The sequence below is a fragment of the Balaenoptera ricei genome, chromosome 4 (assembly GCF_028023285.1).
Source record: "Balaenoptera ricei isolate mBalRic1 chromosome 4, mBalRic1.hap2, whole genome shotgun sequence".
In the NCBI taxonomy this organism is placed as follows: domain Eukaryota; kingdom Metazoa; phylum Chordata; class Mammalia; order Artiodactyla; family Balaenopteridae; genus Balaenoptera; species Balaenoptera ricei.
In genome coordinates, this window is record NC_082642.1 from 175,567 (window position 1) to 195,862 (window position 20,296).

Sequence of the window (20,296 nt, forward strand, 5' to 3'; positions counted from 1 at the left end):
TTCCCTCCCTGATGTGAATACGTTTTGTTTTGTTTCCTTTGTTTTTGCATTTTATTTTTTTTAATTTAATTTTTATTTCATATTGGGGTATAGTTGATTTACAATGTTGTGTTAGTTTCAGGTGTACAGCAAAGTGTTCAGTTATACATATACATATATCCATTCTTTTTCAGATTCTTTTCCTGTATAGGTTATTACAGAATATTGAGTAGAGTTCCCTGTGCTATACAGTAGGTCCTTGTTGATATCTATTTTATATATAGTAATGTGTATATGTTAATCCCAAACTCCTAACTTATCCCTCCTCCCCACCTTTCCCCTTTGGTAACCATAAGTTTGTTTCTGAAGTCTGTGAGTCTGTTTCTGTTTTGTAAATAAGTTCATTTGTATCATCTTTTTAGATTCCACATATAAGTGATATATAATACTTGTCTTTCTCTGTCTGACTTACTTCATTAGTATGATAATCTCTAGGTCCATCCATGTTGCTGTAGATGGCATTATTTCATTCTTTTTTATGGATGAGTAATATTCCATTGTTTTTAGGTACCACATCTTCTTTATCCATTCCTCTGTTGATGGACATTTAGGTTGTTTCCATGTCTTGGCTATTGTAAATAATGCTGCAATGAACATTGGGGTGCATGCATCTTTTTGAACTACAGTTTTCTCTGGATGTATGCCCAGGAGTGGGATTGCTGGGTCATATGGTAGTTTTATTTTTAGTTTTTTAAGGAACCTCCATACTGTTCTCCATAGTGGTTGTACCAATTTACATTCCCACCAACAGTGTAGGAGGATTCCCTTTTCTCCACACCTTCTCCAGCAGTTATTGTTTGTAGACTTTCTGATGACGGCCATTCTGACCAGTGTAAGGTGATACCTCATTGTAGTATTTTTTTTTGGCTGCCGCTGTGCAGCTTGTGGGATCTTAGTTCCCCGGCCAGGGATTGAACCCAGGCCCTCTTCAGTGAAAGTGCCGAGTGCTAACCACCAGACCGCCAGAGAATTCCCACGTATCCTGCAACTTTACTGAATTCATTGATGAGCTCTAGTAATTTTCTGGTGACATCTTTAGGATTCTCTATGTATAGCGTCATGTCATCTGCACACAGTGACAGTTTTACTTCTTTTCCAATTTGGATTCCTTTTATTTCTTTTTCTTCTTTGATTGCATGGCTAGGACTTCTAAAACTATGTTGAATAAAAGTGGTGAGAGTGGACATCCTTGTCTTGTTCCTGATCTTAGAGGAAATGCTTTCAGCTTTTCACCATTGAGAATGATGTTAGCTGTGGGCTTGAATAGGTTTTAATAATGATAAAAAGAGTGAGCATACATTGGACTTTTACCCCGACCCAGGCACAGTCGAAGCTCTATTTGTGCCATGTCTTACTGTCCACAACAGCCTAAGTACTGCATTATGTTAACTGGGGCTCCCACAGACTTTGGGATCAAGTTCCAAGTTGATCCCAAACTTTTTTACAAAAAAAGAGGCTTTTGTGACCTTGCGCCAGCCTCCCCAGACAGCCTTTTTTCTAGCTTCGCCGCCTTCCCTGGAACGCCAGCCCCTGCACTCCATTCCCACATCTTCGCCTGGGCCCCTTGCTCTAGATAAGCCCCCCTAAACTGAGCGCCCGGCACACGTGCAGCTCTGGCCACATAGGTGAGCTGCACTGTGTAGCTGTTGACATGCCTGTTTCCACACAGGAAGTAGGTTTCTGGTCAAGCTGGACTGGATGTTCTGTTTCCTTGGATATCTCTGGTGCCTGGCATAATAGGTGGCAAAAAGTGAATGAGAAGACAGACTTGTATGAATTCTGTAATTTGTATGAATTTGTGATTGAAATCAATGTTTCAGCTTACACCAGAGCTTGTTTCGAGATTGAAAATGAGCCCTAAGCAAACTGCTCTCGTACACGTGCTCTGGGTGCCCCCCACCCTGTCTCCCAGCACTATCCATATATCCACATGTTTAAATATTCTTTACATAAATAATTGCCACATAATCCTCACCCTCCATTCTCTGGTTTCCCAGAATTTTTTAAAAATCTGTGATAGGAATAGATGATATCTGGTCTACTTAAAATAAGTTAACCCTGTTTGGTTGTTGTGTTCCTGATTCAAGGGAAATTGTTGTTTCCAGAGTCTAACTTAATCAACACTATGTGAAATAACTTCAGCTCCAGGCAGCGGAAGTTTCCTTTCTTCCCTAGAAAACACTCCATTTACTGAATGGTCACTGTGGTGTTTAAAAAAAAAAAAAAAAAGGCCAACAACATAAAGTTCTTCTAAACAGTCTAATGTGCTTCAATGATATGGGTATATATACTCTAAAACTATGCACTGGAGTCAGTTCAAAGGTTTAAAAAGGTTAAACATGCACTCCCCAAGTTTAGAAGTATGCCAGCCTGTGAAAGCTGCGAAGAAAGGGGAGACCATAACATCTGAGGATTCCTCTGTGTGGCTAACTCACCCTGCCCCAGACTCGGGCCCATCACGGAGCCCACTTCTGGCCTCACGTGTGGGTGCCCCCCGCCTGCCCCGGGTCTGGGCGTGGCTGCTTCCATACTGTCCCTTCGGCCTCAGCTGAGGTCTCCGCCTCCCAGATGCCTTCCTTGACCACCTTAAGAGAAGTAGCCACTCTGCCCCACCACTCTCTTTCTTCACTCATCACCATCTGAAAACCCATTATTTATTACTGGGCGCACCTTTGTCGCTGCATCCCGTGTTCAACTGTGAGTGGCAGGAGGAGGGGCCGCTGATGGGGCCCAGCGCCCAGCACAGGGCGCGGAGGGGCACTCCACAGCTGGGGAAGGAAGGAAGGACCCCGCTCCTCAGCCCTGTGTGCTCATGTCTGTTTCTCATCTAGCTGCTTCCACAAAGCCTACTTGTAGCTTCAGGACCACTGTTTCCCCCCTCTCAGCCTCCCTCCTTGTGAGTAGCTGTCAAATCAGCCAGCAGAGTGTCGTGATCAGCCCCAAATTTGGGATCTTTTCTCTTTGTAAAAAATCACCGATTTTGTTCAGGTATGAATGCTAGAGCTGCCATTTGCACGTCATGTTATTCCCAGAGAGCGAGTGGTTCTTGGATATGAAGGTGTTAACAGAGCTTCCACGAGGCTAAAGTTCTACTTCTGTGTTTCAGATTAATCAAAAGAAGGAATATAAAGTTGACCTGGCGTTTACCACGGAGCTCTACAACCCAGAGGTAAGCTGCCATGGTTTGTGAAGTGTCCTATTAACAACTTGTATGAATTTTTTTTTTTTTAAGTGAGAATCTTAATATGTAAGTGACCTGGAGGTTTGCCTTTTTTTTAAATTTTCTTTCCTGCTTTGTCTTCTATTTGTTCTCAAGAATTGAAGACAGCGGTAGGCAGGACCACTTCATGGTCTCAGGGTTCCTTTTACCGCGTCCACACAGCCGTCGTCCCCTCCTGCCGCTGGGAGGGCGTTTCACACCCCCTTTGGACCCGGTGCCCTTCCCTAGCACCTCCGAATCCCCAGAATGACTCACTCTCAAATGCCAACCTGCTCTCCTCCTGTCAGCTGGTGGCATTTCTCGTTAGCGGGCCAGCATAGCACGAGGCCGCCCCCAGGAGCTTCCACGCACAGAGGCATTCCGCAACTCAGAGCAGCCCACGTGCGCCGCAGGCATCTTCAGCCTCTCCTTCTGACCCAGCGGGCCATGGTCGCCAAGTTTCCTTTCCCCACCACCTCCCCCTTCTCAATAAGAGAGCAAACAGAGGACTCATACAGAAATTAGAGCCAGATGGACTTCCCGGTGCTGGGCCAGGCTGGGAGGCAGCACCTGGAACCGGGGTGGAGGGACCAGCCCAAACCCCTTTGTGTGGCGCCGAGTCAGCGCGGGGGATGAGCAGGCAGCATCGGCATTACGGCGTCTCAGGAAGGCGGAGCTTCGGAGAAGGCATAACCCCTCCGGCTGATGCTTCTGGAAGAAAGCTTACCAGTATTCACAAACAAGTTCTGACAAGAAAACACTACGCCAACTTTGCTAATTGACCTAAGAATTAACGTTTTCTTAAAGCATAAGGAAGGTGCTTTTGGTTTCTGTGTTGCAAACGGAAGTGTTAGATTAAAGCTAAAAGGAAAACAATTACTAGATTACTTTGACCAACTGTGCTTCTCTGAAGGGCTAGCTAATTGAAATGCTTCCTTTTGGGAGGTAGGGAGAGTTCTTTCATCTTCTGGCAACTGTTTTGATTCTGTGGAGCTGTTTGGGGGGAAAGGGAAAGAAAAACAAAAGGGGACAATACCTATTGCCTTTTCTCTTCCCTGGAAACGGTTTTGACATCAAAAGAGCCCACGTACCAGCCCTGTCTTCTGCCTTTCATAAGCCTCTTCACCGTTTTCCTGTATTGCACCGATAATTAGGATTTTAATGTACCACTTAAATTTGCTCTCCTGTAAACCAGCACTCACGGGAGAAGACGTTGCCCATTGGAACGCCTATTTCAGTTTTTTGCATTAGTTCAAGGAGGGGGCTTATTTAGCAGATCCAATTTTAAGTACGGTTTGTTTCATTGTGGGCTTTTTCTTTTTGGTTGTTTTAACTGGGACTCCACCCAGTTTAAATGACTGTAAAAGTGAAAAGAACTCAATTGCTCAACCAACCATGTTGTAACAGGAGTTCTTAACTAGGGGCCCATGAATGGGTTTTGAGTGCCGCCACGGACTTCCTCAGATTCTAGGCCCAGTGGATGGCATGAGTGAATGTGCATTTTTCTGGGAAGCGGTTCCCTGGCTTTTATTGTCAGGTTAAGGAATCAGTGACCTAAAAGAGTGGAGAAGCGCCGTCCCAGAAATGAGTTGTACCCTTGATGTCTACTTAAAGCATCCAGCTACCCAGCTCCATGTGTCTCTGGATTGGAAAGTAAGTGAGGGAGATCCCAGAACACTCAGTGTGTCTACCTTTAAATATGAGTGCAAGCAGACTTCCCTCGGTCACTCAGGTAGTTGAATCAGTCTCATTTGGGTGATCTGTCCCTCCACTTCTTCCAGATTAGACCTCGGAGTAGAGAGATGGAGTTCTCACAGAGCTGGGGCCCTGGCATCACACAGACACAGCTCAGGTCCTGGCTTACCACTTACTAGCTGTGAGACATGGAGTAGGTTCCTCTTTAAACTTCAGTCTTAAACTGTAAAATTGGAGTAAGAGGACTGAATTCATCAGGCAGCATGAAGACACTGTCATTTGTGTTGATGGGAATCAGCTTCCTTTTGGTTCAAGTTGGCCAGCTTGAGGGCCAAGTAAGCATGATGTTGGTTGGTCCACAGTAGAGAGGAAGGTACGTCTATCCTAGCTAGAGGTTTGAGCCTAGTAGCACTCACAGATGTCAGTGGTATCTCTTTGGAAGAGGCCCAGCATTCTTTCATAAGGGCACCATCAGAAAGCAGGAGTTTTTTAAATGACAGCAAAGACTGAAGATTGTTGTGTTTGGCTGTGAGCACAAAAATCATTTTCTACAAAGAATACTACATATGGATGCCAGTGCATACCTGCCATGTACAAGGAACTCCCCAATCTTGTGTGTGTTGTTCATTGGAGTGGGTGGGGAGTGATAAGGAACCATTCTAATTCCAAAATCTTTATTTTAGGAAGGTAAGGAACGTCTGGGGAAATGTTCTGCTCGAGTGTTTTTCAGGAACGAGAAACCCAGACCGGCCATTAATATAACATGTACTCGGCTCATTGAGAAGAAGACAAGACAAGAAGAAGATTATCGGCTCTACAAGTACATGAAGCAACTTCAAAACCTCTTGGATGTAGTCAGCATACCTGGTATGAACCAATATCTGGAATTTCTATATTCAGGAATGCATGTTATTACTACATCTTAAAAAGAATGATCATGGAAGCAACCTAAATGTCCATTGAAAGATGAATGGATAAAGAAGATGTGGCACATATATACAATGGCATATTACTCAGCCATAAAAAGAAACAAAATTGAGTTATTTGTAGTGAGGTGGGTGGACCTAGAGTCTGTCATACAGAGTAAAGTAAGTCAGAAAGAGAAAAACAAGCTGTATGCTAACACATATATATGGAATCTAAAAAAAAAAAAAAAAAAAAAGGTTATGAAGAACCTAAGGGCAGGACAGGAATAAAGATGCAGACCTACTAGAGAACAGACCTGAGGACACGGGGAGGGGGAAGGGTAAGCTGGGACAAAGTGAGAGAGTGGCATGGACACATATACACTACCAAATGTAAAATAGCTAGCTAGTGGGAAGCAGCCGCATAGCACAGGGAGATCAGCTCCGTGCTTTGTGACCACCTAGAGGGGTGGGATAGGGAGGGTGGGAGGGAGACTCAAGAGGGAGGGGATATGGGGATATATGTATGCATATGGCTGATTCACTTTGTTGTACAACAGAAACTAACACAGTATTGTGAAGCAGTTATACTCCAATAAAGATTTTTTAAAAATGATCATCTAAAAATGTATCCCCCAAATGGCACTTTAATTCAGCTACAGAATGTGGTACACCTGATTATTTGAACAAAATTCAGAAGTATCCTTTTCCTATTTTCCCCCTCGAGTGCAATATAGTGACTCCATTGAAAACTATCTGTGCCCCTTTAATCTGCCCACTTCTCATCCCAGATGCAGGGCAGGGCAAGAGCCGGACTCCAGGGAGAAGAGGTGGAGGTCTTTGCAACAAGACCCACACGTAGGGGTGCAGTTTTCAGGGTTGAGTCCAGAAGCTGAGGAGAAAAATTCTAGAGGTTTCTGGTGGTGGCTTTGGAAACGTTAGGTGACGGGGCCCCATCCAGGGCCTCTGTCGTGTGCATCACGGCCTTCTGCACCAGGGCCGGGCGCGCCGTCTCAGGGCCTTGCTGGGAGGCTGCAGTGGAGTCAAGCTGATCTCATTTTAGGTCCAGAGCTAATGGGCAGTGGTGCCGTCTCTTATAAGAAATGAGCCCTGCCTCTGAAGTGACTCAGCTGAAGTGAAGCAGAGCCCATTTGCGCTGGCACTCAGCAGGGTATGTGGACAGCAGCTGACACTCGGCACTTACCGGCAAATCCAATCTCCAAAACCACAGAAGTCATCTCTGGACTTGCATTGGGGTATTAAGCTTGACATCTGACCACCACAGCACTCCCTGTCCCACTGTCTCTCTCTCAGTTCACTCATTTGCCCGGAGACTGTGACAGACCCGTGTCAGCGTGGAGGACCTGTGGTCTCCATTTCTGGCTGCATCTGTGTCCCATCCATTACTGAGACTAAGTGTTCTGAAAAACCCGGAGGTGGGATACTGCTCCTTGCGTTTCTCAAATTCAGAAGCTTGGCTCATTCGCATTATAGTTCTTTGACAACTTGGATTAAATCCTGTTCCAAAGAATTATGAAGAAAATTCAGAATCTTACACTGTAGTAGCATTTGTTTATATTTAACTGCCTGAAATAAATGGGCCAATGACTAATACTTAAAATCTACGGTTATTTAGGGATTGGGCCCCTCATTAGCATTAGTTGGGGAAATAGGGTTTTGTATATTCTTCTTAAAACACAAATTTTAGAAATCGTATTGGACTCTTTCTTTGAAAGGGTCTCAGTCCTTTTGCCACAGGACCTCTAGATTTTGGACAATTTTTAATAACGCAGGTTAACGGGATCATGTTCAGTTAAGTCCTGTATGCCCACAAGGATTATTCTATAACAGTCTAACTTCATGTGGCTGCTATGAAGCTTCGAGAAAGTGTTTGCTTAACATAGGGCATGTCTTCATCAACAAAATCTACAAGTTCTCTTGTCACTTGACGTTCAGCAGAGATGTTTAATGGTGCTTATAGCCTGTATATCTAAAATTATCTACTTAAAACTGAAAAGGTTTGGTTTTAGATAAGTTGAATCAAAACCTATGTTGGAGCAGCCAGTTCAGATCTCAGCAGATCCCATTCAGTATTTAATCAATTCAGGGTATTTGTTGAGCAGTTTTCCCTATAACTACTAAGTGAGAAGATCTAATCCATTTTAGGATATCCTTGCTCTGCACTGTTTTTCCCCTAAAAAAAGTAGTTGTCTGGTTTTTATGAAGAGTAAAAATGTCTCCTCTTCTAATGAATTCATAAACTTCCTATAGATGAGCCCAAGTATATGACATACAAAAGAAAAGACTGGGGACCTGGGAATAACCAAAGTCCTAAGTGACTCTGTAGCAGTGCTACTGGCATTTATAACTTTCAGTTGTCCTCTTTATTCACAGGATTTTGTGTAACTAATTTTTCTTCTATGGTAATTCATTTTGATCTCACCAGTTAAACTCCTAGTGGCACCGTAAGACGAAGGAAGTCTGTCACTCTCTCACTTCCACACACACGACAGGAATTCAAGGCTCAGCTCAAATCTCATCTCTGTGAAGCTGTCCCCAACCTCTTCAGCCCAAAGAAACCTCCCCCTTCCCTGTGTCCCCTCAGCTCTCTGATCCTCCCTTTTTCTTAAGGAAGGTGTCAGCTGCATTTCCACACTGTCAAGTGGAGGGTAGGGCCTCTCTTTGCATCTCACAGCACCCAAGCAATCAATGAATGCCTTTTGAATTGACTATCACTATAAACCAGCCAAGTCTAGTTCTACCAATACAGAGCAGAATTTATGCGAAAGATTATTTTACTAAGAAGGATTCATTTCCTAATAAGCTGTTCGTATTCCTCACATATTATACTATTATTGGGCTTTAATATACACTATCTCTTTCAAACTGCATAAATGATGGTCCATGAATAGCTCATAAATTACTTGCTAAAATTTGAGTTCCTAAAAGTCACAAGAGGTAATTTATTAGTCATTGTATCCCTACCTATAGCAGTATCTGATATTAAGTAGATTTTTTATAAATGTTTGTTGAATTAAAAAGATTGCAGTTCCAAAAACAATGCCACAGGAAAAACCCACTTGATTTCTTCATGTGGTCAAAAAAGTGACAGATGCTGCCAATACACAGATTAGCTTTAACACCAAGGATCAGAGAAGGACAAAGACGTTTGCTAGATTGTCAAAGACCAGCACATTGACTATAGACCCAAACCAGAAGGTAATGTGGAGAAGATAACTGATAGATGTTTCCATCTAATTAAAAGATTTTAGATTAAAGGTTTTAGATTAACTTTGAGTATCATTATAGCTCTTAGTTTGCATTTATATTGTACAGCAAATAGCCCTTAAACTGTTTTATAGTAGCTTTACTTAGCAGAGCAAGTTGAAACATGTAAGATTCCATACAATGCAGAAACAGATGCGAGTCCCACTTCACTACTGAAACTTTTAATATTTTGTCCTGAAAATGTCTTAATATGAATGTACTTTTTTTGTGCCCTCAGATAGTCATGGACATATTGATCCCTCTCTGAGACCCATCTGGGATTTAGCTTTTCTGGGCAGCTCTTACGTGATGTGGGAAAAGACAACACAGTTTTTACACTACTACATGGCACAGCTCAGCAGTGTGAAGCAGTGGGTAAGAAAAACTGACAATTAACTTGTACCACAAGCAATACAACCAATGCAATGTTCTTAGACTAAATTAATGTGAACTTCTAGTTCTGTGGCAAGAGTTTTAATTGCATTTCATTAACTCAATAAATATCTGAATGCCAGGTATGGTTGTGGGGACTGAGGATATAGCACTAAACAAAAAACTCAGTGTAGGTGCCCTTATTGAGACTAATTCTAGCGAGAGAAGAAAGACACTGAGCCGATAAACAAGTAAATTTGTATCAAATGGTGGTAGGTGCTATGGAGAAAAATAAAGTAGGGAAAAGGGAATGCAGGGTATTGACAGAATTAAACTTTAGTCCAAAGCAAGGCCCCTATAATTTGAGCAGAGGTGACACTGGAGCAGAGGCCTAAGGGAAGTGAGAGTGAGCCACGCCTCCAGAAGGGAAGGCATTTCAGACAGAGGGAACGGAGGCAGCATTGTGGCTGATGGGTTGCAGAAACAGCAGTGAGGCTGGTATGGCTGCAAGAGAGTGAGCAAGGGGAGCGTGCCGGGAGATGAGATCGGATGGAGGGGATCAGTTCATGGAAGGCCATTAGAAGGACCCTGTCTTTTACTCATTACAGAGTTTTTAGCAGAGAAGTGACACGATCTGACTTACAACAGGATCATTCTGGCTGCTGTGTTGAGAACAGACCATAGACAGACAAGGGTGGAAGCAAGGAGAGCAGTAATGTATTGCAGTAGCCTAGGCAAGGCCTGGTGGTAACTCGGACCAGGGTGGCAGCAGTGGATGTGGTGAGAAGTGTTTGCATTTTGAAGGTAGACCAACAGTATTTGTTGATGGGTTAGATATGGATATATCCAAGAATGAGAAAAGTCAAGGATGATTCTTATGATTTTGGCCTGAGTAACTGGAAGGATAGAGTTTTCACTTACTGATTGGGGAAGACTACAGAGGAACGGATTTGGGTGGAAATTAGCTTGAGTCGGAGCATTCTAAATTCCATAACCAAGTAGAGAATTTGTATCGTCATCTGGACATAAGAGTCTGAAGTTCAGGGGAGATGTCTAGGCTGGAGTCATCACCACATAGATGGTTTTTAAAGCCTCAAGAGTGGATGAGATGAGAGAATGAGTGTAAACAGAGAAAGGTTATGTAGGGATTGAGTCCTGGAACACTTCCAACTTTAGAGGGTTTAGAGATAGAAAAAAAAAGTGTTTCAAGGATGAGAATTGACTAACTATCAAATGCTGCTGGAAAGTCAAGAAAGATGAGGACCGAGAATTGACCATTAGATTTAGGCAAGCTGGAAGGAGATGGAGAGCTTATCAAGAGCTGTCTCACTGGCACAGTGTGGGCAAAGTCCTGATTAGAATAGGTTCAGGAAAGAATGGGAGAGGAAGTGGACACTCCATGTCTTCCAAGGAATTTAGCTATAAAGGGGAGTAAAAGGGAGGGAGGGGGCTAGAGCTGGAGGATGCATAAGCACAGGGTTGAAGGAGGGTTTTCCGTTGTATTTTTGGATTGGGCGATTTAACAGCATATTTATATGTTGATGAGAAAAATCCAGTAGAGAGGGGCAAAGTAGGACTTGTAGGGAAGAGAAGGAAGACTTGTTGGAGTTAATATCTTTGAGGAGATAAAGAGAGGATATGATCCATCCAGGAGATGACTGTGGACAAGGGCACAGAGTTCACCTGAAGGCTTTCAGGTGTGGCACAGATGCTGGTAGGAGGGTGGGTATCACGTGGTAGCCTGTGGAAGGTCTATTCTGACTGCTTCTGTCTTCTCAGTGAAAAATGAGGCAAAGTCACCAGCTGAGCGTAAGGATGAAACAGGAGGTGGGGTGGTGGGGGGTGGGAGTGCGTGGATTCGAGCATCACGCAGCACTGCAGGCCTCTGAAGGTCTGTGGTCACAAATTTAGAGAAGGGCCAGTCAACTGGTTGGGTGTGGACAAGGAGGTGGCTGAGTGGGGGGCTTTGTCAGGCAAATGTCATGTGGAGAGAGAGGGGCATTTCCAGAGTAAACAAACAGTATCAACTACTCAGAGAGGCAGGCTGAGCCAACCGTAAGTACAAATTTCTAAACATCGTTTTCTTCACGGGTGGCTGAAGCAGTAGATTCACCATGGATGGATATCAGTGAGTATCTTCTGAGTACAAGGATTTGCCTGGCGTCCAGTCAGCATTATTCATGCCGGTAATAGCTTGGTGTACCTTTCAAAGGCCACTTGTAAAGCAGACAACTGTTTGAAATGTAGTTTCATTACTTATCGAAATAAACGTTTCTTTCCCCTATGGAGTGGCTTTGATAGAAACAGCCGTGTAATTGACTGCTGTTACACCAGGAGTTAGGGCACAGCACCGATTCTTTGGCTGCAGGTAAAAAGTTTCTCTCGTCTACCAAGACAATCACATCCTCAACAGAAGGCTTTTCCTTTAACTGAGAAGTTTTAGGGGAAATTTTTTGTTTAGTGTAGAAAATGGCGTCAAGATAATAGAACTAATTTTAATGAATGTCAGAGGAAAACTCAATAGGAATAGAGCAACAGGGACACAAGAGAAAAACTTAGGATCTTTTAATGGCATTGTTTTCCATTCTTCTTTTGCATTTATAAATGACACATCACCTAAGTAAACACCAGGACGTACTATGGTTTGAAAACAGCAGCCCCGTTTCTCGCTCATTCTAGCCAGTCTGTCTTTGATGTCCATCATCTGTCCATTAATATCCCTGCAAGTGGGAAAGTGGGGACAAATGTAATTGTAGAGCTAAGAAAACAAAAATGCAGGGGGAACAGGACTTTTAGATTTTTTTACCCTGTGGTGTCTGGGTTTTAGATAAATAATAAGTAATAATTGAAGATGCAGCTGACTTGGTTGGGTCACCTAAGGCAAATCACTTCTTCTCTTAGGGCTATGAAATGAGGGTCAACAAGCTTATTGAATGAAGCCCTCGAAACTAACATAAATCTAAAATACTGAAGCAATTGGGAAATTTGGATTAAGGTTGATATGCATTTCAGATTAGAGTTTTTTTTAAAAAAGCCTACAGCACCCAATATTACCAGGCGGCCTCCCATCCAAGTTACTAACCAGGACCAACCCTGCTTAGCTTCCAAGATTAGCGTTCTCTTAAATAAAAGCATGCACATACCCACATAGATTTTCAAATTCTGCTATTTGGTGGCTACTAAAGATTCTTGTGATCTTTCAGAAAAATAAGCAACATAACAACAAGCAAAACAAGCAACAATTTCTAAAAAAGTCACTACGATCAGAAAGTCTAGGGACAGTCCCTGGAGACTAGAAGCAGGACAGTAGGGCTGACAAAGCAAAGACAGAGAAGCAGGGAGTGACTGGAGGTGTCCATGGCCCAAGGTAGCTCAGGAATCTATAGGGATTATAGTTTTTTCCAAAAGCTTTCTGGGTGGGAATTACTATCTCTGCACTCAGGGATAAACTCACCTTTTAATCCAATTGTGTAAGGCAGTGCAGCCTTATAAACTTCACAGCCCCAAATGAACACAGCCTGAGAGAAGAGTAGGCTAAGAAATAGCTGAAATACAAATATAAGACCCATCTTACTGGCAGTTACTGCCTTAGGACTGAAGAACAGATGTCATTCCCAAACCATAAGGACTAAGCCGAGGGCAGGGGAGATATCTGATGGCTAGAAAAAAAAAAAACGGATAAGGACTTTCCTGACACCCTTTAGCCTTTCTTTAATGTGAACTGAGAAAAGTAAAACTGTTACTGTTCCAGCATTGTTCCAAATCTCATCAGTACCAGATACTGTCAGCATCCCAAACTATCTAACCGGCAGCCCATCACTGGCAGCCAGCCCAAGTCTTCACCCTAACTAGAGGCCTCCATTAGCCAACAGTACATTACAGAAACCATCGTATCTACCTTATTCTGCTAAGAAATCTACTTTTGACTTGACACCATAAAACTCCTTGAAAAGAACATAGGCAAAACATCCTCTGACATAAATTGTAGCAATGTTTTCTTAGGTCAGTCTCCCAAGGCAGTAGAAATAAAAGCAAAAATAAACAACTGGGACCTAATCAAACTTATAAGCTTTTGCAGAACAAAGGAAACCATAAACAAAACGAAAAGACAACCTACGGAATGGTAGAAAATATTTGCAAACGATGCAACCAACAAGGGCTTAATTTCCAAAATGTACAAACAGCTCCTACAATTCAGTATCAAAAAAACAACCCAGGGCTTCCCTGGTGGCGCAGGGGTTGAGAATCTGCCTGCTAATGCAGGGGACACGGGTTCGAGCCCTGGTCTGGGAAGATCCCACATGCCGCAGAGCGGCTAGGCCTGTGAGCCACAATTACTGAGCCTGCGCGTCTGGAGCCTGTGCCCCGCAACAAGAGAGGCCGCGATAGTGAGAGGCCCGCAACAAGAGAGGCCGCGATAGTGAGAGGCCCGCACACCGCAATGAAGAGTGGCCCCCGCTTGCCACAACTAGAGAAAGCCCTTGCACAGAAACAAAGACCAAACACAGCCATAAATAAACAACAACAACAAAAAAAAAGGCAACCCAATCAAAAAATGGGCAGAAGACCTAAATAGACATTTCTCCAAGGAAGACATACAGATGGCCAACAGGAAAAGATGCTCAACATTGCTAATTATTAGAGAAATGCAAATCAAAACTACCATGAGGTACCACCTCACACTGGTCAGAATGGGCATCATTAAAACATCTACAAATAACAAATACTGGAGAGGGTGTGGAGCAAAAGGAACCCTCCTACAACCGTTGGTGGGAATGTAAATTGGTACAGCCACTATGGAGAACAGTATGGAGGTTCCTTAAAAAACTAAAAATAGTTACCATATGATCCAGCAATCCCACTCCTGGGCATATATCCAGAGAAAACTATAGTTCGAAAAGATACGTGCACCCCAATGTTCACAGCAGCACTATTCACAATAGCCAAGACTTGGACGCAACCTAAGTGTCCATCGACAGATGAATGGATAAAGATGTGGTATACGCACACAATAGAATACTACTCAACCTTAAAAAAGAATGAAATTTTGCCATTTGCAGCTTCATGGATGGACCTAGAGATTCTCATACTAAGTGAAATAAGTCAGAAAGAGAAAGACAAATACCATACGCTATTACTTATATGTGGAATCTAAAATATGGCACAAATGAACTTATTTACGAAACAGAAGTAGACTCACAGACATAGAAAACACACTTACGGTTACCAAAGGGGAAAGGGGGTGGGGGAGGGATAAATTAGGAGTTTGGGATTAACAGATACAAACTACTATATATAAAATAGATATGGACTTCCCTGGTGGTGCAGTGGTTAAGAATCTGCCTGCCAGTGCAGGGGACATGGGTTGGAGCCCTGGTCCGGGAAGATCCCACATGCCGTGGAGCAACTAAGCCCGTGCGCCACAACTACTGAGCCTGTGCTCTACAGCCTGCACACCACAACTACTGAAGCCCACACGCCTAAAACCGTGCTTTGCAACAAGAGAAGCCACTGCAATGAGAAGCCCATACACTGCAACGGAGAGTAGCCCCCGCTCGCCGCAAGTGGAGAAAGCCTGAGTGCAGCAACGAAGACCCAACGCAGTCAAAAATAAATAAATAAATTTAGAAAATAAATAAAATAAAATAACCAACAAGGACCTACTGTATATCACAGGGAACTAGATTCAATATCCTGTAATAAACCATAATGGAAAAAATATTAAAAAGGATATGTATAACTGAATCACTTAGCTGTATACCAGAAACTAACAACACTATAAATCAACTAAACTTCAATTAAAAATAATCAACTTTTGATAGCATATATTAATAACCTAAGCCTACTTATTCTCTACTAAAACCACACTGGTTCTGCTAGGGATCATTCCTTTTTTTTTTTTTTTTTAGTGGGGAGGGGAGCAGTAGGGGAAGGGTAGGTCACGAGTAAGTATAAGGAAACCAAATACTTCATTCTATCTCTAGGAAGATTAAAGTGCTAAGTTATCAGAAAAATGTGACAGTAAATCATCAATTTGGACTATAAGGATTTGACATATGTGATGGTTTGAACAAAACCAAGGAGATTATTTCTGAGTATTAAAAATGATGGCTTCCTGGCAGAGCCTTGCTTGGTGTGGGCAGTGCCCCCTGGGTACTTTGCCAGGCTGGGCTGCGCCATGTCTGGGCTGCAGCTCTTTAATAAGCCCTGGTTTGGTTTGGTCTAAGGGCGCTTCCCCCTGAAGGAGGAAGAATCTATGAACAGAAACATGCGGTGTGTCTCAGTAGCCTTACTGAGGAAGGTCTTAATTAAATGTCGAGGGTGCCCAAGCATTATAATCCAAATTTTTGTTTGGATTATTAAAAAATGGGTAACACTTTGTATTGAGCAGAAGTTTGTCAAATGGACTTGGAACGCCATCATTTGTTTCAAGCCTTTCTTCCTTTTTGCCTAAAATCTGGAGATTGCCATGATTTCCTTAAGAAATGCTATTTTCAAAAACAGAAAGAGGCACTGTCCTGAAAAAACACTTTATAAGACCAATTTTTTAACTGTAGAAATACATGGTAAACAGACCTTGAGAAAAAGTGCAAGCAGCACAAAAGTCTGAGACAAAAATTACACAGCACAGCAACCAGCTGTGTCAATATAGTCCAAGGTCAACATCGTCACCAAATGAGAGTCAGACAAGGCTAAATCCACCCCCCAAAACCCAGCAACGCCCAACTGATAACTGGAGCCTCCAGAAACTGTTCCTTTAGATAAAAGATGCTAAATTTTCTCTCATGAATTCTCTGACTTTGCAGCCTGTGTTCTGGATATTTACTTTCACCATTCATGGGTACACTGCTAGGCAGAAGGGAAACCTACCCAATGATACAAAGCACCACAGAAAAGCAGTCAATTTCTGATTGATCCAGGCCCTCTCTTGTATCATATCCCTCCAGTACCCCCTCCACCTGATGGAAATTTCATGGCTTGTAAAAGTCTTCATCAATGTAAGCAAAGGGAAGACAAAACTTAATATCAAGTCCTTTTTGTTTTTGCATATTCTTAGTCTCAGTGAAAGCCTGGTAGATTAAAATCATAATCCAAATTAATTTTTTTATTCCTTCTCTTCCATTTTTACTAGTAAAGGGATAAGCACTTTTGTGCCCCAACCTTTTCCCCTCAAAACAGTTAACTGTCAAAAAGAAAGCAGGAAATCAGTTTAGTCACTCTTAAAATTTATAGAAATCAAGAGAATAAAAGAGCTGAGGGAGACTGCCTGCTTACCTATAAAATGTGCTGGTTTTAGAAGCAGTGTGGTACAGCATGAAGGATGTCGGTGGTGGAGTCAGTAGATCTGGGTTTGAATCCCCACTTGTCACCTACTAGCTGTAACCTCAAGTTGCCTTCCCTGTAAAAGAAGGCTCATAATACATATTCTTGCAAGACAGGAGAATTCCATGAGAACATGTATAAAGTGCCTAGCAGAGAACCTGGCCCATGGTGTCCTTCTAGAAATCCTGATTGCCCTGCCCCTTGTCTTACTGCCTGGCATATCAGGGCTATAAATCAGCTTGAGGTGCATATACAGTATCTAGATTCCTTAGGTTGAGGTTGTCAAAAGATTCTCCCTATTCTCATAGACCTTAATCTCCATCAAAACCCATAAATATTAGAGAGAAAAAGGGACAGAAAGACCTTACTAGATTATCATGACAGTGGCAAAACAGTAAGAATCAACAGCTTTCACATCTTAATGCAGGATACCACCAAAGGAGATGAGGCTAGCATCAAAGAGGAGGCAGGTGATATAAGACGAGCCTTCCAAATTCTAAGCTAATATAAACCCACACTATCTATCGCACTAACTCTTTCTTTCTTCTTCTAGAAAACAAATGAAGATGCAATTGATTTTGATTATACTGTTCTACTCCATGAATTCTCAACACAGGTAAAACAAAATGGTATATAGAACTGTTTAAACCAGAAGTTTTTGCAGATCATAATATTTCAGAACTCTTATTTCCCAGGAAATGATTCCCTGTCATATTCACTTGGTCTGGTACCCCGGCAAACCACTGAAGGTGAAGTACCACTGTCAAGAGCTACAGACACCAGAAGAAGCCTCTGGAACTGAAGAGGGATCAGCTGTGGCACCGACAGAGCTTAGTAATTTCTGAAAAGCAAAAAAGATCTGTTTATACCAAATTCTGAGCAAAATGACTATACTAAATAACCTAAATCATTATTCTAGTAAAATAGCCAAGGTATAAGGCATTCTAATAATTTGGGAAAGCCTGTGATTACAAGTAAATACTCAAAAATTAAAAGATACTGGGATTTTTGTTTTTCAATTGGTTTGGTTTAGTTTTTAACTCTGGGAGCACATGCATACTGAACTCTGCTCAGTGCTAAACAGTTACTCCGCAGGTTCCTCAGGGTTTCAGCCCTAAAATGTAAAACCAAGTCAGTTAGTGTATGCTGCAGCTGGACCAGTAAGTATTTAAAAAACATAACAAAATAAAATTGATGGTCACATCTATAAATCTGCATTTCCCAATATTTTGAACATATTGTAGCTAACTATTCTGTTGTTAAATTGCTTCTACCTAGTATGTAAAAAAGATAATATATTTCAGTGAAAGCAAACTGTAGGGAAAATATTACCTGTTTAAAAGGAACTTTACTATTTTTTATGATTTTGAGCAAGTATTCCTTTTAAATTTGATATCTACTTTTAAATAAATGTTTGTTTCTAAATAAAATGTGTTACATGTGTTTGTAGAGATTTGTCTATATAGGCAAAATCTGTGCAAAGCTGGAATTAAAGGATATTTATATATTAATAAAAATTTTACAAATAAAAAGTGTCTCAGAGATAAAGCCAAGTGTCTGCAAACATGTATTAAATGGAACAGTGATGTAGCTGAAAGTACATAAAGTATTTACAATTTTCATTTATAAGGACAACTTGGACCCAGTGTTGGCCTAAGTAATTTATAAAAACAAACAATACGTACCATTATCAGATTTGTGGAGTACCTCCCCAAGGCAGGAAGAATTGATCCAGGAAACGTGGCCAGCATTTGCCTCTCAAAATTAGTATTTAATGGAATGCTTATATTCATGTCTCAAAACCTTTAGCCGGGTTCCTTGATCAGTAATTAGTTAGGAAGCATCAGCCTTTTTAAAACATACCAAAATGTTACCTTTATGTCTGTATTAGAAAACTGAAAAAAGTTTATACTAAATAGAAAAAATTTTAAGACATGGACTCTTACAAAATAAAAATAAGATGAATTATACTGTTACTTTTTAGCAGAGGCAGATCATGTATTATTCTGTTTAAGACCCCAACCCCTTTGCATTCATCTTCCCAACATCCTCTGGAGTTAAGGACTGTAAGTTTTCCAAAGCACTGGAAACAATCATTTAAAGAAAACATCAGATCTCCCACATATTTGATAATACAGAGAAAATACTTTCCCTAAGATATCAAACAATCTAGTGATAAACAATGCCAGAACCAAGTAATAAACTCCTCTAACTGAAATTTCCCTAAATATCTTGAAAAAAATGTGCCAAGAGCATTATAAGAGCATATTCAATGTCCTGTGATTTTTAATCTTTCAGTGTCACGTTAAGAGCTAGAAAGGGGTTTCACCTTTCTTGTCTCAACTTTCTAAAAGTCCTCTCATCCTTGTAAAGGCATTTTAAATTAGTGAGATTAGGTTCACAAATGTGACCATAATTCAATCAGGTACGGAAGCTAAGGTGGTAACCCTTTAACAGATTTCGGTATAATAGATTATGAAGGCAAATTCTACACATACGACATACAAAAAAAAAATTACCTAATTTATAAATTTACAAAACCTATAAGTTAAACCAACTAAAAATTTCTCAATATCACCATCAGAACATCTTTTCTAGCACAAACTCTAAAATTGCTGACTTGATTTTACTAGCTAACAGAGGAGAAAAATTACTTCATCTGCCTTGACATAAAATGAAAACCTCTAAATTCCCTAAGCCCTCTTTTATTCATTAAGAGTCTAAAGAATTCTGAATCACTCTGACCCAATGACAGTAACAGAGAGCATCACACTTATTTTCCTAATCTCTTTAGAATTTTCAAAAATTTTAAGACATACAAATTAACACCAGGATTTTGCCTGCATTCCATTTGATTCTACTTATAGTTTTGTTTTTCCTACCTGAGTTATGAATAGTTAGAAGTTAAGTTCTTTTGAAAGTCAATTGAAAGTTTCTATATTGGCCCTTGAATGATAGTGCTTCATGACATATGAGTTTATCACACTGATTTCTCTCAGCCTAGAAAATTCTATGACCTGTTCTGTGACCTTTCCTAACTTTCAAAGTGCTACAATCACTAGCATGCTGCCTGGCACTTATTTGAAAGGATAAATGAATCCATGCTCACAATAAATTGCCTGTGAAAACATGAACTATTTCAACGATGTATTACAGTTTTATTTGAAGACACTTTAAGCAGCAATTAAAGCTCTAATTCAAAAATGGATAGTTTTAGCAATGCAAGTAGATGTTTTCTACTAAGGGATATATTCCTACATGTCACAATTTACTACTTACCTGGCGGCTGCCTCACTTCACTGGCATCAATTTTAAGACTCATCCAGATTTCAAAAGTATTAAAATATGAAAAATCCTAAAATTTCAGTATTAAATTTTAGTGACTTCACAACGTAAAACTAAGAGTGAGCAAGGAGGCAAGGAATAACAGAAAATTGACTGTACATCTTTAAAGATAAACTTACCAAGCTAAGAACCAATAGCCCAATCACTAACA

General features: G+C 41.3%; 1 protein-coding gene and 1 long non-coding RNA gene across 2 annotated transcripts in view; one reads left to right on the top strand and one right to left on the bottom strand.

The window, feature by feature from the left end:
• RARRES1 (retinoic acid receptor responder 1) overlaps positions 1 to 18,277 on the top strand; it is a 41,277-nt gene extending 23,000 nt beyond the window's left edge. The window contains exons 2-6 of the mRNA XM_059920035.1: positions 3,146 to 3,208; positions 5,617 to 5,800; positions 9,344 to 9,480; positions 17,354 to 17,416; positions 17,496 to 18,277. Coding sequence (XP_059776018.1) covers positions 3,146 to 3,208; positions 5,617 to 5,800; positions 9,344 to 9,480; positions 17,354 to 17,416; positions 17,496 to 17,645 — 597 coding nt within the window. The 3' untranslated portion in view covers positions 17,646 to 18,277. The remainder of the gene's footprint in view (positions 1 to 3,145; positions 3,209 to 5,616; positions 5,801 to 9,343; positions 9,481 to 17,353; positions 17,417 to 17,495) is intronic.
• On the bottom strand, positions 12,027 to 18,143 carry LOC132364470 (uncharacterized). The gene is made up of 3 exons (XR_009502809.1): positions 16,753 to 18,143; positions 12,932 to 13,022; positions 12,027 to 12,197 (listed from the first exon to the last, which is right to left on the bottom strand). It is a non-coding gene; the product is annotated as an uncharacterized LOC132364470 (long non-coding RNA).
• Positions 18,278 to 20,296: the final 2,019 nt, after the last annotated feature.